Genomic DNA, 15,243 nt, shown 5'->3' on the forward strand with positions numbered 1-15,243 from the left:
TTTAGGGCCTTATTGTAGGTTTTCATTACTATTCACACATAGGGGGCTCAATGATGGTGTGGTGGAGGAGGCTTCCCGCCTCAGCCCGGAAGTGAAGCATCGGAGCTTCTGCTCCCATTGCTGATGGTTCACACTGAGAGCACCCTTTACCTCTTGAGTGGAGCTGTTTTAGGCTAGTAGTAGCTTTTCCTGAGCGTCCCCCATCCAAACCCTGTTGTGACTGGTTGTGCCTCTTTGTTGTTACTATACAGCCAAAAACTGGGCAGAAGATTTCAACATAGTGTTTAAAATAACACCCAGATTTTTTTCCTGGGTGCTGACCTTATGACAGGGTCCACCTTAGGAGTAACTATGATTTGGATTATTATTCCTGATGTGCATCACTTTGCATTTGTCCACATTATGCATCTGCTATTTGGATGCCCAGTCTTCCAATTTCCTAAGGCCTGCCTGCAATTTTTCACAGCCCTTGTGTGTTTTGATAACTGAATAGTTTTGTGTCATCTGCAAACTTAATCTGCACGCTCCAATTTTCAGATCATTTATAAATATGTTAAACCACATCAGACCCAGTAAAGATCTCTGCGACACTCCACTATTTACCCTCATCCACTGAGAAAAATGGCCATTTAACCCTACCCTCTGTTTTCTGTCCAATAACTAATTCCTAATCCACAACAGAACAACACTGCCTTCCATCCTATGATTCTAATTTTCTCAGGAGTTTCTCATGAAGAACTCTGTCAAAATCTTTCTGAAAATCTAGATACACTACCTCAATTGGCTCAACTCTTTAAATGTTTATTCACACCTTCAAAGAAATGAAACAAATTGGCGAGCTGAGACCTCCCTTGGCTGAACCCATGCGGACTCTGTCCCATTAAGGCATGTTTGTCTATGTGTTCTGTAATTTTATTTTTTATAATAGTTTCCACTATTTTGCCCAGCACTGAAGTCAGGTTTGCCAGTCATATTTCCTGGATCACTGCTGCAACTCTTTTTAAAAAATTGGCTTAATATCAGCCACTCTCCAATTTTCAAGTATTACCCATGGTTTTAATGATAAGTTACAGATCACTAACAGCACATTAGTAATGTCATGTGCGAGTTCTTTTAGTACCCAAGATCCTTACATAAGCAGGAAAAAAAAAGAATCACAGCAAAACTTAAATGGCTTTACATTTTAAAAAAGAGGGGTGTAACCTGTGCACAGCAGCAGATACAATTCTGGCCAACTTACTGAGCAGATTAAATGGACCAGGTTGGTTTCTAACTGCTGTCATTTACTGTGTTATTATGTAACACTTTTCACACCCTTATATTTTTTGGCATGATTAATCAGTGCTCCGTCTCTGCAGTATGGGTCCCCAATCTGGTTTGAGGGCTGCAAACCAGTACCCTCATTCACACACATGGCGGAAATGCAAAAAAGCCTCAACTGGATTGCAGCTTTCATGAACCAAATTTTGGGACTTCTGCTGTAGTGAACAGATGGCCTCCCCCCCAGAAAGAGACAGTATTCATTTTTAAATATTTACCTTTTTTTCCCTTCCTTTTAATACACCAGTTTCAGGGTCAAGTTTATGTTTACTCTTGTCTCCTTTATTACAAGCAGCAAAGCTTTGGATAAACTCAGACCTCTTCCCATATTTCCCTCACCTTTACTCACTTTAGCTTTGAGGGTTCCGGGAGGAAGTTTGTCCAAGGAGATGGTGAGCGGAAATATGACCTCATCACTGGACACGATAGGCTCTTCCACAGGTGTCTGAAAATGGAAGCAACAGAATAAGTGTCTGAGTAAAGAACAACAAGATCTTATCCCACAGATACTACCTTTACACTATGCACCGACTACGCAGTACCATATTTAGTCTGAGGCTTTCTATCTTCTTTAATCAGTTTTGAGTGCTCAAAACATAAGAACATAAGAATTGCCGCTGCTGGGTCAGACCAATGGTCCATCATAGAAACATAGAAAATGACGGCAGAAAAGGGCCACGGCCCATCTAGTCTGCCCACACTAATGGCCCACCCCCTCACTACCTCCATGAAGAGATCCCACATGACAATCCCATCTTTTCTTAAAATCTGGCACGCTGCTGGCCTCAATTACCTGTTGTGGAAGATTATTCCAGCGGTCAACCACCCTTTCGGTGAAGAAATATTTTCTGGTGTCGCCAAGAAATTTCCCACCCCTGATTTTCAACGGATGCACTCTTGTTGCCGTGGGTCCTTTAAGGAAAAAAATAGATCCTCTTCCACCTCGATACGACCCGTGACATATTTGAACGTCTCGATCATGTCTCCCCTCTCTCTGCGTTCTTCGAGTGAGTACAGCAGCAACTTACCCAATCGTTCCTCATACGGGAGATCCTTGAGTCCTGAGACTATTCTGCCCAGCAGTCCGCTCATGCAGCGGCCCCAAGGTCAAGACCAGTGCTCCAAACGAGTCCAGTCTCACCAGTTTAGCATGAACTTGTCCAACTATGTCTTGAAACTGTGGAGGGTGTTTTCCCCTACAACAGACTCCGGAAGAGCATTCCAGTTTTTTACCACTCTGTGGTGAAGAAGAATTTCCTTACGTTTGTACGGAATCTATCCCCTTTCAACTTTAGAGAGTGCCCTCTCGTTCTCCCTACCTGTCTTTATCTACTAAGTCTAATCCCTTCATTATCTTGAATTGTTTCAATCATGTCCCCTCTCAGTCTCCTCTTTTCAAGGGAGAAGAGTCCCAGTTTCTCTAATCTCTCACTGAACGGCAACTCCTCCAGCCCCTTAACCATTTTAGTCACTCTTTTCTGGACCCTTTTGAGTAGTACCATGTCCTTCTTCATGTATCCATCTTACTACCATATATTCTCAATAATTGTTTGAAGATATCTCAATACAAAAATATTCACAGAGTCCAGTACAGAATTCACCCAATCAAGATGAATTATTAATGAGGTCCGAAAGGGGTATCAGACGGCCCAACAAACAGAGATGTTTGAAGGGAATAACTCTTCATTTGCCCCACGGTACCTCCTCCTCCGTATTAATTTTACTTTTTTTACTTTTATCAATAGTTACTGTCACTTTTAGTCATTTCTGGTGCTTAAGTCTTCAAACTTAAGCTTAAGTCTTCAAGATTTAAGCACCAGAAATGACTAAAAGTGACAGTAACTATTGATAAAAGTAAAAAAAGTAAAATTAATACGGAGGAGGAGGTACTGTGGGGCAAATGAAGAGTCATTCCCTTCAAACATCTCTGTTTGTTGGGCCGTCTGATACCCCTTTCGGACCTCATTAATAATTCATCTTGATTGGGTGAATTCTGTACTGGACTCTGTGAATATTTTTGTATTGAGACTTCTTCATGTATGGCAACCAGTGCTGGACGCAGCACTCCAGGTGAGGGCACACCATGGCCCGGTACAGCGGCATGATAACCTTCTCCAATCTGTTCGTGATCCCCTTCTTAATCATTCCTAGCATTTTGTTCGCCCTTTTCACTGCCGCCGTGCATTGTGTGGATGGCTTCATTGACTTATCAATCAGTACTGACAACTGAGAAAGTCTGCCCGAATGCTGCCCACTCCTGCCATGTGTGCTGCAGACAGCGCAAGCTAGACCCAGAGTCTTTCAGCCCAGCAAAAGAGCAACTGGGACTCCCTGCTCAGGGAGGGACTCCTTGTGCCCTCCTGCCAATTGATGTAAATCACCACCATGGCAACGTTCAAGGACACTCAGACAGCTCAATGATGGAGCTGAGCCTGGAAAGAAGCAGCCGAGTCGTCCTCATTTCCAGATGAATGGTCGACCCCTAGTGCCCTGAAGGCGCTCACCAGTCCTGTACCAGAGCAGACATACAGACTGCCCCCTAGTTGGAGACTTGCATCCTTTGACAGAGTCTCTTAATCCAGAGCATAAGGCTCCTGGCTAGTGCCATGGGAAGCAATCACCTCATGCTGCTGCGCACTGCTGCCGCCCAAGGATGTGGAGCAAGCAATGTGTCCCGCTGTGGATTCCATTGGGACAACAGGGGACGCAGTCCAGTTCTGGCCTACAGAACTCCATTGATCATCGCCACCACAAACCCTAGGACCTTGGAATGCTGCCAGGTCGTCAGGGTCTGAGTGGCCAGAAGTCTTTGATGACTGTTCGAATCTTCTGATGATGGGAGGAACACTTTGTTCTATCCCGTGAGAAAGCGAACCCCCAGGTACTCCAAATCCTGGGTGGGCTGCAAGTGACTCCACCGAAGGTTGATCACCCAGCCCAGACGCTGCAGCAAGTGGACCACCTGCTGAACTGCTTGGATCCCCTTGGCCAGAGAGGGAGCTCTGAACAGCAAATCGTCCAGATATGTGTGGACCAGGACACCCAGACAGCAAAGGTGCGCTGCCATTACCACCATCATCTTGGTAAATGCCCTGGGTGCTATCACCAACCCAAAGGTAAGACCTGCAAACTGAAAGTGCTGCTCCAGGATGTGAAACCGCATAAACTTCTTGTACGCTGGGAAAATGGGGATAAACAGATACGCCTCCATGAGATCCAGGAAGCTGGAAACTCCCCCGGCATTAATGAATCAATGACAGAACGTACCATCTCCATGCGGAAGCGGGGCACCTTCAGTGTCACATTGACCGCTTGGTCTCCAAACTTCGGAGTCTTTCACTGGGACGATATCTCCCTGAGCCCAATACGCCCTCTGGCACAAGCTCAAGGGCTGCAAGATCCAAACATCTGCAGACCGCAGCCTACACCCGAATTGCCATCTTAGAGGTACAGGAGAAACAAGAAAGTGCTTGGAGAGAGGACGTGAAAACTTAAAAGTGAGACCGTCGCAAACAACTCCAAGACCCAGCGGACTGATGTGACGCCCCCCCCTCCCCCGATGCACAGGAGAGGGGCCGAAGGCCAAGCACCAGAACTGTATCTTCTGGAGGGTGCTGCTGGACGTTTGTTTGAGGACTGCTGATGACCAGACCCCCATAAACAGGGCCTGGAGAATGCAGGGTACTGCTGCCTTGAGGAGGGAGGACCATCATACTGGGGAGGATGTCCAAATGGACTAAAATGAGAAGGCCCAGAACTCCTGGTGGGACGTCACCTGTTCCCGGGCAAAGCCATCGGCTTGTGGTCTTGTACACTTGCCAGGATATCATCTAGACCCTGACCGAACCGAGGCCATTCCTAAAAGGGAAACGTGTTCAGGGTGGCCTCAGAGGAGGAGTCCCCAGACCACTGAAAGGACACATTTGAAAGGATAAGTCTTCTGTCTCTGTCTGTGCTGGAGGTGCTCAAACACAGACAGTGTTTGTGTTTGTTCTCTTGATGTTCTGGGAATAGGCCATTTAATCTTGTTAATGAAGTTAGCTGTTTTGAGACAATGGAGGTTCGACCCCCCACTGCCATGTACCTTTTAGATTTAGACAATGAAGCACATATCCTGCTCACTCATCCCCCCATCCCTTTTTATTGTCCAACCCCCTTTTCCTGTGTTTGTTACCACTGACCCATGTAAAAAGATATAAAAATGGATGTAAACTAATAAAATACAGGCAACCTCTTTAGGACACTGTCTGCGTATCCTTTCTTTCTAAGGGGAATGCCTCCAGATATCTGAATCCCAGGCGACAGGGTGTGTGCAGGGCGGTTTTGTGACCAAGAAACGGACTCTGTTCGCTTCAACCACTGCCAGACCCACGGCATCTTCCAGCAGACACTGAAGAAGCACCCAGCTTGGTGAAAACATTCAGAATGTTAGATAAGGCATCAGCCATACAATCCACCTTGGAGATGAGAAATTCCAAATCACGCAGCACCACAGTGACAGGACATGGGTATGCAGAGGCATGTCTGTGCAACGAAAAACAAGACTGGCAATGCCTTGACCCTGGCCACAGCCACAGCAGAATCAAAAAAGGCACGCAAGAATGAAATCCCTATGCCTGTCCTGAACATCCTTCAGGACCACTCCTCCGTCGGGAGGGAAAGAAGTATGCATGGTGACCTGAGTCACAGCTGAATCCAGCTTCGGAGAAGCAAAGCACTTAGTAAAACCACCTGCCATGGAACAAATCCTTGCCATGGCCCAGGTTACCCAAATCTCCAACAGGATATAACCCGCATCGGGGTTATCAAGGTTAGGAGGCAGGTAGTGGCCTCTTAATCACTCATGAGAGAACATTCTTGCTGGACCGGCTGAGCCTGCTGCAGTGACCATTCCTGCTGTGCTTCTGTGATGAGGTCCTCTAGACGAGCAGGTTTTAGGAACCTGTGTGCTGTGGGATAGTCAGCTAGGTCCCGAGACCCATACAGAGCCTGATCACAGAGCTCCGCCAAACATTCCACATCAGCGGCTGCTGCCATACCTCCCTGCGAAAGCAGAGGGATCAGGAGCGCGCTCAATGCCATTGCGGGCGTCACCCTTTTATGCTTCGGAGTTCCTGCTGGGGAACCAAGTGAAAGATTCAGGCTGAGCGGCGTCGGAGTCCCCATGGACAGCCTAGACTTCGGTGGGATGATCACAAGCATGGACTTCTGTACAAGTTATGCCTGAAAGAGCTTACGTACAATTCCTGGGGAAAAGGAGGACTCCTGCGGTGAAAGCCACCCTGTGCTCTTCAGACTTAGAGTACTTGGAGGACTTATAAAGTTTTTCTCCAGAAACATGCTTGTGTTACACCGAAACGGTGCATGTGCGCACCAGAGAGCTCCCAAATGCAATTTTTGTGGAAATTGGGGCAAAGGCTCAAGGAGGTTCTTCCCTGAGGCGAAAGGCACCGCTTCCATGCAAATGTAGCCCCCTGCTGCACATCCGACAGCCATCCTCCGCAAACAAGGCATGAAATCAATTCATCCCAACCTGGGAAGGCCATCTATAAAGTTTGGAGAAAAAACGAAGCTCCTTAACTATAAAAAATATATAGATTTATTTAAATCGGGAAAATCCAACATGGCCACCGGGTGCCAATTTTGCAATAAAATTGCCCGGAAAAAGAATAGGAATCCCCAGAAAACAACGATTTTAGAGGTTTGGGGGGGGGGTTGTTGGGCATGCAGGGAAACCACTCAAAAGCCCCTTTTTAAGACCCCCCCAAATTGCCAAAACAGGCTGTCACACTGTTACTCACTGTTCCATTGAGCTGAATGGGAGAAAATGCAGGTGATGCTGTAGAAGCATATAGGGAGATATAATGCCTCAGGAAGCTGTAAAGCTGGATTTCAAGTCTTCTGACTGCTCCACCGGCCCGACCATAACGGTCAATAACCACTGCCACCCTCTGATGTGTCACACAGCCACCCGGCGGAGGCACACAGTCCGGCTCCGATCCTGGTAGCGCCTCCACGGAACCGCTCTTCCACTAGCGGACAAACCTGGTGTGAGCTAGCTCCCGATCCCAGAGCCTCAATCTGTCCTGCAGGCTATCCAAGGGGCTTACTGCCTCGCAGGGAACCCACCAGAAGCAGCCGTTCTCCAGCCGACTGCAATCTCCTGCTGCAAGGATGTCCCCTCAGGGAACTTCCACAGCAAGATGGCCAACCCATGAGGGAAATACTGAAAACATTATTGAAACTATCCAAAGAAAACAAGAGCAGAAGAAATAAGCTCCTACAGGCTTGGCATGTAGAAAGCAAGTCTGGAATCTACTGGGCATGCTCCAGGATATGCTAGGAGAGGGAGATGCATAAAACCCACTGGTCTCGGAATAAAGTGGGATTGTACAAGAACTTGGATTTTCAGGTCTGACAGAAATTAAATTGGAAAAAAAAAGAGAATTGCAGATGGTGAAAAAATGCATGTTTGCTTGTCAACTATTGAGCTGCGTTTTGAGTTAATTTGCACTCAAAAACAAGTACATCCATCACATTGATTAGCAATTCTATTTTATCTACTTAAGTTTCACTGTCGTTACAATTACCTATACATTGTTTAAAGAACTTTAAATAAATAACTCTCAAATTTAAATTTTTAATTTCAATTATAATATGCCACAAAAAAAATTTTGCTCTGTTTAGTAAAGAGAGAGAGATTGTTCACCCTCTCCGAGGTGGAGAGAACAAGAAGGTAAAAGGGATAGATTCTGTACAAACATAAGGAAGTTCTTCTTCACCCAAAGAGTGGTAGAAATCTGGAACGCTCTTCCGGAAGCCGTTATAGAGGAAAACATCCTCCAGGGATTCAAGATAAAGTTAGACAAGTTTCTGCTGAACCAGAACATACGCAGGTTAAGGCTAGACTCAAACAGGGCCTAAGGGACACCGCATGAGCGGAATGCTGGCCACGATGGACCACTGGTCTGACCCAGCAGCGGCAATTCGTATGTTCAGTGTGCTGCAAAAAACGTTTGCTCCATTTAGTGTGCCAGAGCTAAAAAGATTTGAGAAACACTGGCTTGTAAGAAAGACTTTGTCTGGCCGAGTTTCATCAGTACTGTTCTCCGTGAATATGTGAATAAAGATCTAGAACCAGTCATCTGATGCAATGCAGTTGTGAGAGGCTACTGCACTCTTGGCCTTCTTTAGGTCCAATCTGTTTATGTTTTTAATAGTAAGCAAACACCAAGTTGAGAAATAGCCCAATGGTTAAAGTAGCCAGCTGAGAACTAAAGTAAGCAAACATCAACAGAAAAGGCCTACACATCACATTAGAGGTGTTACAATGGACAACACAAGTGCAGCCCCTCATGGTTAGCCTATATCAGGTTTGACAGCACTAGTGGCTGATGATGCAATGTATATGGCAACAGAACAATCTGCTTTTTCAACTGTAGCAGCAAAGATGTGGAATAAGCTGCCAGGTAGCAGGCAGTTATATAAGAGTTATGTCCAGTTTCACAAGGCACTAAAAACATATTTATTTGTGCAGGCGTTTGTGTGTTCATTTATTGCTGACACAGATGAGGAATGTATGGAGAGGGAAACAGGAGAAGAAACAAGCTAGATGGTTTTCTCTTTTTTAGTATTTGATGTTTTTAAGTTTTGGTACTGATTTTATGTATGTTTTTATGTAACGTGTTACGGTTTTAAGCGATCATTTTCTAAAAATAAATAAAATAATAAGTGCAGATCTCAGGGACAGGATCCGGGAAAGATACATGTCAGTTGGCAAACATTCTACAAAACTGACAAAAGAAAAACAAGGGTTCCCCTCCCAGCTATGCAAACACTACAGCAAGTTTCCTTGTCCATCCTCTTCCTACTACAGCCTTCTAAGATCTTTCACAAGATGTTCCAGGGCACTGGAACTAGTCCAGCGGTGTATAGCCAGCAGGAGTGTGCTGTCTGTGCTGCCTAGGCATCAGTTCTCGCAAGAATTGACTGCAGCCATTCTGAAAGCGGGAAGGCCCAGGCAGCAGCGCAGACAGCAAGCTCCTTCCGGCCCATACACCACTGGACCACCAGGCTTAAGGGCGCTTAAAAAGGTACTGCGGGGAGTGTTTGAAAAGGAAGGGCAGGAGGGGGTGTTTTAAAAAGGCCGACGGGCAGGCTGTGTTTAAAAAAGTAGTACCGGGGGATGGAGGAGGAAAAAACTGTTAGTTGGCTGGGACGGATCCCTCCTGTCCCAGCCTACCTCTAGACCACCAGAAGTGAGGGGGGTGGTAGGTTACAGGTCAGGGAAGGGGGGACAGGGTGCACAGCCTGGCAGGGAATGAGGTAGGCTGGATGCACAATTTGGTTCAGAATGTTTTTTTTCTTGTTTTCCTCTGCTAAATCTGGGGTGTGTCTTATGGTGAGGTGTGTCTTATGGGAGCGAAAAGTATGGTACATTAAAAAAAATCTAGCACTTTCACTCTCCACTTACAAAAGACAATTTCACCCTAAGCAATACCACATAGTCTGTGCTACTTTTGCAGAACTAGCAAAATGATCTAAAGGGGATGTTGCATCTGAGCTTTGAGGATGTCAAAGGGCTCTTCAAGTAGATTTGGACTCTCACTACAGCTCTGCTCCATCTTCTCCTACCTACATTGCATCAGGTCCCCTACACATTTCTACCGCCCCTCTGGGGTCTTGTGGCTGTCAAAGTACACACTTTTCCTGGCAGAGTATATTAATGTGAACCTATCTGTTGGAGGAGGAAGTAGACTATGGCCCCGATACTCGAACCCTAATGTACCTTTAACAATCAACGGTGAACCAAATCTAACCAGTTTAGCATCAAAGAATTTCAGCTACTGATGCCCAAAATAGCTAATTGCTGTCATTTCTGTGGTTTGTAGCAGCCTCAGATAATCGTACGTACATGGATTATGACGAGCTCATCCAAATTAAAATGAGCACTGACTGATGCCCAGATGATGCACAAAATGAAGTGCCAGACTTTACGATTCAAAATTAGCAACAAATCAGGAGGTGCCGGTAGCATTGTAACGTGTGTTAGAAGCATATACCAGCAGCTTGCATTTTTACATTTGCATGGTTTGTTTAGTTCTCCAACTTCCGCTCTTATGACGTGCGCCAATAAAGCGCTACAAAAAGGCACACCTATGATTGATGCTCATGCGTCCCTGCGGCGTAGCTTTTCCTGACCATAGGCACATTTATGCCTCCTTCCATGGACTATTCTGTGTACGTGTTGATTGCTTTCTCCTACAACTGATCGGATGGGGATTACAGCAGACCTTTCCGAACCTCAATTGTATATATACCTTAGAGCGGTGGTCTCAAACTCAAACCCTTTGCAGGGCCATATTTTGGATTTGTAGATACTTGGATGGGCCTCAGAAAAACTAGTTATTGTTTTATTAAAGAAATGACAATTTTTTTAATGAGGTAAAACTCTTTATAGTTTATAAATCTTTCCTTTTGGCTAAGTCTTAATAATAATATTGTCATTTATAGCTAAAGAGACATATGATCAAGAAACTGTTTTATTTTACTTTTGTGATTATGATAAACATACCGAGGGCCTCAAAATAGGACCTGGCGGGCCGCATGTGGCCCTCGGGCCGCGAGTTTGAGACCACTGCCTTAGAGGAAAGGAGGGACAGGGGAAGATACGATTCAGACGTTCAAATACTTGAAGGGTATTAACGTAGAACATAATCTTTTCCAGAGAAAGGAACATGGTAAAAACCAGGGGACATAATTTGAGGTTGAGGGGTGGTAGACTCAAGAGCAATGCAAGGAAATTCTTCTTTACGGAGAGGGTGGTGGATGCCTACAATGCGCTCCCAAGAGAGGTGGTGGAAATGAAAACGGTGACCGAGTTCAAAAAAGCACAAGATGAACACAGAGGATCTAGAATCAGAAAATAATAGTAAATATTGAAGAACTAAGGCCAGTATTGGGCAGACTTGCACGGTCTGTGTCTATATATGGTGAAGGATGGGCTGGGGAGGGTTTTCAATGGCTGGGAGGGTGTAGATGGACTGGAGTGAGCTTTGACGGAGCCTTCAGAAGTTGGAACCTAAGAACAGTACTGGGCAGCTTTGGATTCTTGCCCAGAAATAGCTAAGAAGAAGAAGAAAAAAAACAACAACAAATTTTTAGATTGAATCAGGTTGGGCAGACTAGATGGACCATTCGGGTCTTTATCTGCCATCATCTGCTATGTTACAATGTTTTTTAACATCGATTGTCATTTTCAAATCGGATAATTTATCGGCACCAAAGTGATCCATAGGATTTTAACAGCAATCTTAAAGTATTGAAACCTATGAGATATGCCAGGGAAGACTTTGATATAAGATGAGCAGCATATTTATGATGCAGAGGGGAAACTGATTCGTCTGCAGCTTTAAGAGCTACAAAGAAACATGATGGCAGATAAAGGCCAAATGTCCCATCCACTCTGTCTATCCACAGCATCTATTATCTCCTCCTCTCCCTAAGAGATGCCATGTGCCTGACCCACATTTTCTTGAATTCAGACACAGTCTGTCTCCACCACCTCTACCATTCTGTAAAAAATTATTTCCTTAGATTACTCCTGAGCCTATCACCTCTTAACTTCATTTTATGTCCTCTCATTCTGGAGTTTTCTTTCAAATAAGAGACTTGCCTCAAGCACATTTATGCCATGTAGGTATTTAAACAATAAAGTAATAGTTGGAGAGGCTCTAAAGTCTCTTAACCCACTGACCTCAGAAATGCCTAGGGGTATGTTCATAAATCTTCAAAGAACATACAGACCCATAGCGGCACCCATAGTCGTCATAGGTCACTAAATTCTTTTTATTTATTCAATAGTTTATTCAATAGTTTATATAAATATTTCTTTCGTTATTTAAAGTATCAAAACAGTACTCATCTTTTGCTTTGTTTTCATCTACGCGGGTGGGGGTAGGCACTCCGACATAGACTATGTTTCGCCCCTACGGGCTGTATCAAGGAATCCCCCTGCAGTAATAACAATTTAATTAAGTAATTTAACTTTTATAGTGATTTTAAACCAATATAGTTTATATAACAAGCATTCTACAATACCTTAAATCCAGCGACTCATGCTTCCCGCTGTAGAGTTTTATATCAGGAAAACATGGCCGCGGCGTTTAAAGCTATAAATAGCTATACTCTAGCGTCATGACGTATCTCTAGCGTCAGACACACCTCCCAGCTGATTTCCCTATTATATTACGTTACAATATCACAACCTCATTCAGATTAAAGAGAACCACTCAATTTCAGCGTTAAGTCCTAAAGGTATCACTGTATTTAATCTGTAGATCCATTTCTGTTCTTTAAAATTTAATTTATCTTTGATATTTCCACCCTCCCACCCACTAGAAACCTGGTCAATGACCCTCCATTTCATATCTATAATTTTGTGTTTTTTCTCCCTCCAATGTTGGACAAGGGGAGCCTCTATATTCCCTGTATTTATTCTAGATTTATGCTCGTTTAGGCGGATGTTAATTTTCCTACTTGTCCGTCCAATATAGAGCAATTGGCATGGGCATCTGATCATATAGATGACAGAAGAACTCTGACAAGATGTATTCGAATAGGCTTGATAAGTGATGTTAGTCCCCGGATCATTCCAAGTGGGGCCTTCCAGTGTTAGATCGCACCATTGGCACTGAGAACAGGCTTGATGGGAAAATACAGTCGTGTCATCTCTTCTTTTAGTTTCATAGCGATGCCTGGATAGAAATTCCCCCACAGTCCTCCCCCGCTTATAGGAAACTATAGGATAGTTTTGGAATTGAGCACTCAATTGAAGTGTCCGCCAGTGATTCTTAATTATTGCAAAAAAAGAGGTACTTAGAGGTGTATATGGAAGTACCATTATTAACTGTTCATCTGAAGGTTCTATATTTTTCTCCCTAAGGAGAAGAGATCGCTGAGCAAACTTCGCCCTAAGGTGGAAATATCAAAGATAAATTAAATTTTAAAGAACAGAAATGGATCTACAGATTAAATACAGTGATACCTTTAGGACTTAACGCTGAAATTGAGTGGTTCTCTTTAATCTGAATGAGGTTATGATATTGTAACGTAATATAATAGGGAAATCAGCTGGGAGGTGTGTCTGACGCTAGAGATACGTCATGACGCTAGAGTATAGCTATTTATAGCTTTAAACGCCGCGGCCATGTTTTCCTGATATAAAACTCTACAGCGGGAAGCATGAGTCGCTGGATTTAAGGTATTGTAGAATGCTTGTTATATAAACTATATTTGGTTTAAAATCACTATAAAAGTTAAATTACTTAATTAAATTGTTATTACTGCAGGGGGATTCCTTGATACAGCCCGTAGGGGCGAAACATAGTCTATGTCGGAGTGCCTACCCCCACCCGCGTAGATGAAAACAAAGCAAAAGATGAGTACTGTTTTGATACTTTAAATAACGAAAGAAATATTTATATAAACTATTGAATAAACTATTGAATAAATAAAAAGAATTTAGTGACCTATGACGACTATGGGTGCCGCTATGGGTCTGTATGTTCTTTGAAGATTTATGAACATACCCCTAGGCATTTCTGAGGTCAGTGGGTTAAGAGACTTTAGAGCCTCTCCAACTATTACTTTATTGTTTGAACTCTTTGAGGGGTGTCAAATATAAGAGCCTGCTATAACAGATATGTAGGTATTTAAACATCTCTATCATATCTCCAGTGCAGTACTTGGAGACACTTCCCCCCCCAGGAAAGAAACTTGGGAGTACTGGTTGACAAGTCAATGAAGCTGTCCGCGCAATGTGTGGCGACGGCGAAAAGGGTGAACAGAATGCTAGGAATGATTAAGAAGGGGATCACGAACAGATTGGAGAAGGTTATCATGCCGCTGTACCGGACCATGGTGTGCCCTCACCTGGAGTACTGCGTCCATCGCTGGTCGCCATACATGAAGAAGGAGACGGTACTACTCGAAAGGGTCCAGAGAAGAGCGACTAAAATGGTTAAGGGGCTGGAGGAGTTGCCGTACAGCGAGAGATTAGAGAAACTGGGCCTCTTTTCCCTTGAAAAGAGGAGACAGAGGGGACATGATTGAAACATTCAAGATAATGAAGGGAATAGACTTAGTAGATAAAGACAGGTTGTTCACCCTCTCTAAGGTAGAGAGAACGAGAGGGCACTCTCTAAAGTTAAAAGGGGATAGATTACATACAAACGTAAGGAAGTTCTTCTTCACCCAGAGAGTGGAAGAAAACTGGAACGCTCTTCTGGAGGCTGCTATAGGGGAAAACACCCTCCAGGGTTTCAAGACAAAGTTAGACAAGTTCCTGCTGAACCAGAACGTACACAGGTAAGGCTAGTCTAAGTTAGGGCACTGGTCTTTGACCTAAGGGCCACCGCGTGAGCAGACTGCTGGGCACGATGGACCACTGGTCTGACCCAGAAGCAGCAATTCATATGTTCTTATTTCCTTCAAAGTGTACATATTGAGATCTTTAAGTCTGTCCCCATATGCCTTATGATGAACACCACCGACCATTTCAATTGCCTTCCTCTGGACCAACTTCATCCTCTTTATACACAATATTCTAAATGAGGTCTCAACAGAGTCTTTCATAGTGGCATCAATACTTCCTTTTTCCTACTGGCCATACCTCTTCCTATGCACTAGAGAATGACACAGGGACAATTTTCCCCTCCCCCCTCCTCGCGGGAACTCATTTTCCTGTCCCATCCCGGCAAGTTCTTTTCCGGTCCTTGCCCCATTTCTGCAAGCTCTGTCCTCATCTGCACAAGCCTCAGATACTTTAAAATCATAAGTGCTCAAGGTTTGTGCGGTTAAGGCTCAGCTTATAGGAATGGGACAGAGAAAGGGACAGCAACAAAATCAGCGGGGACAGGACAG

At 44.3% G+C, this 15,243-nt stretch overlaps 1 protein-coding gene across 1 annotated transcript in view; it reads right to left on the reverse strand.

The window, feature by feature from the left end:
- MAP11 (microtubule associated protein 11) overlaps nt 1–15,243 on the reverse strand; it is a 48,588-nt gene that overhangs the window by 21,543 nt on the left and 11,802 nt on the right. The window contains exon 2 of the mRNA XM_033925486.1: nt 1,670–1,765. Within this exon, the coding sequence (XP_033781377.1) occupies nt 1,670–1,765 (96 nt within the window). The remainder of the gene's footprint in view (nt 1–1,669; nt 1,766–15,243) is intronic.

Source organism: Geotrypetes seraphini, chromosome 16, assembly GCF_902459505.1.
Source record: "Geotrypetes seraphini chromosome 16, aGeoSer1.1, whole genome shotgun sequence".
NCBI classification, from domain to species: Eukaryota; Metazoa; Chordata; class Amphibia; order Gymnophiona; family Dermophiidae; genus Geotrypetes; species Geotrypetes seraphini.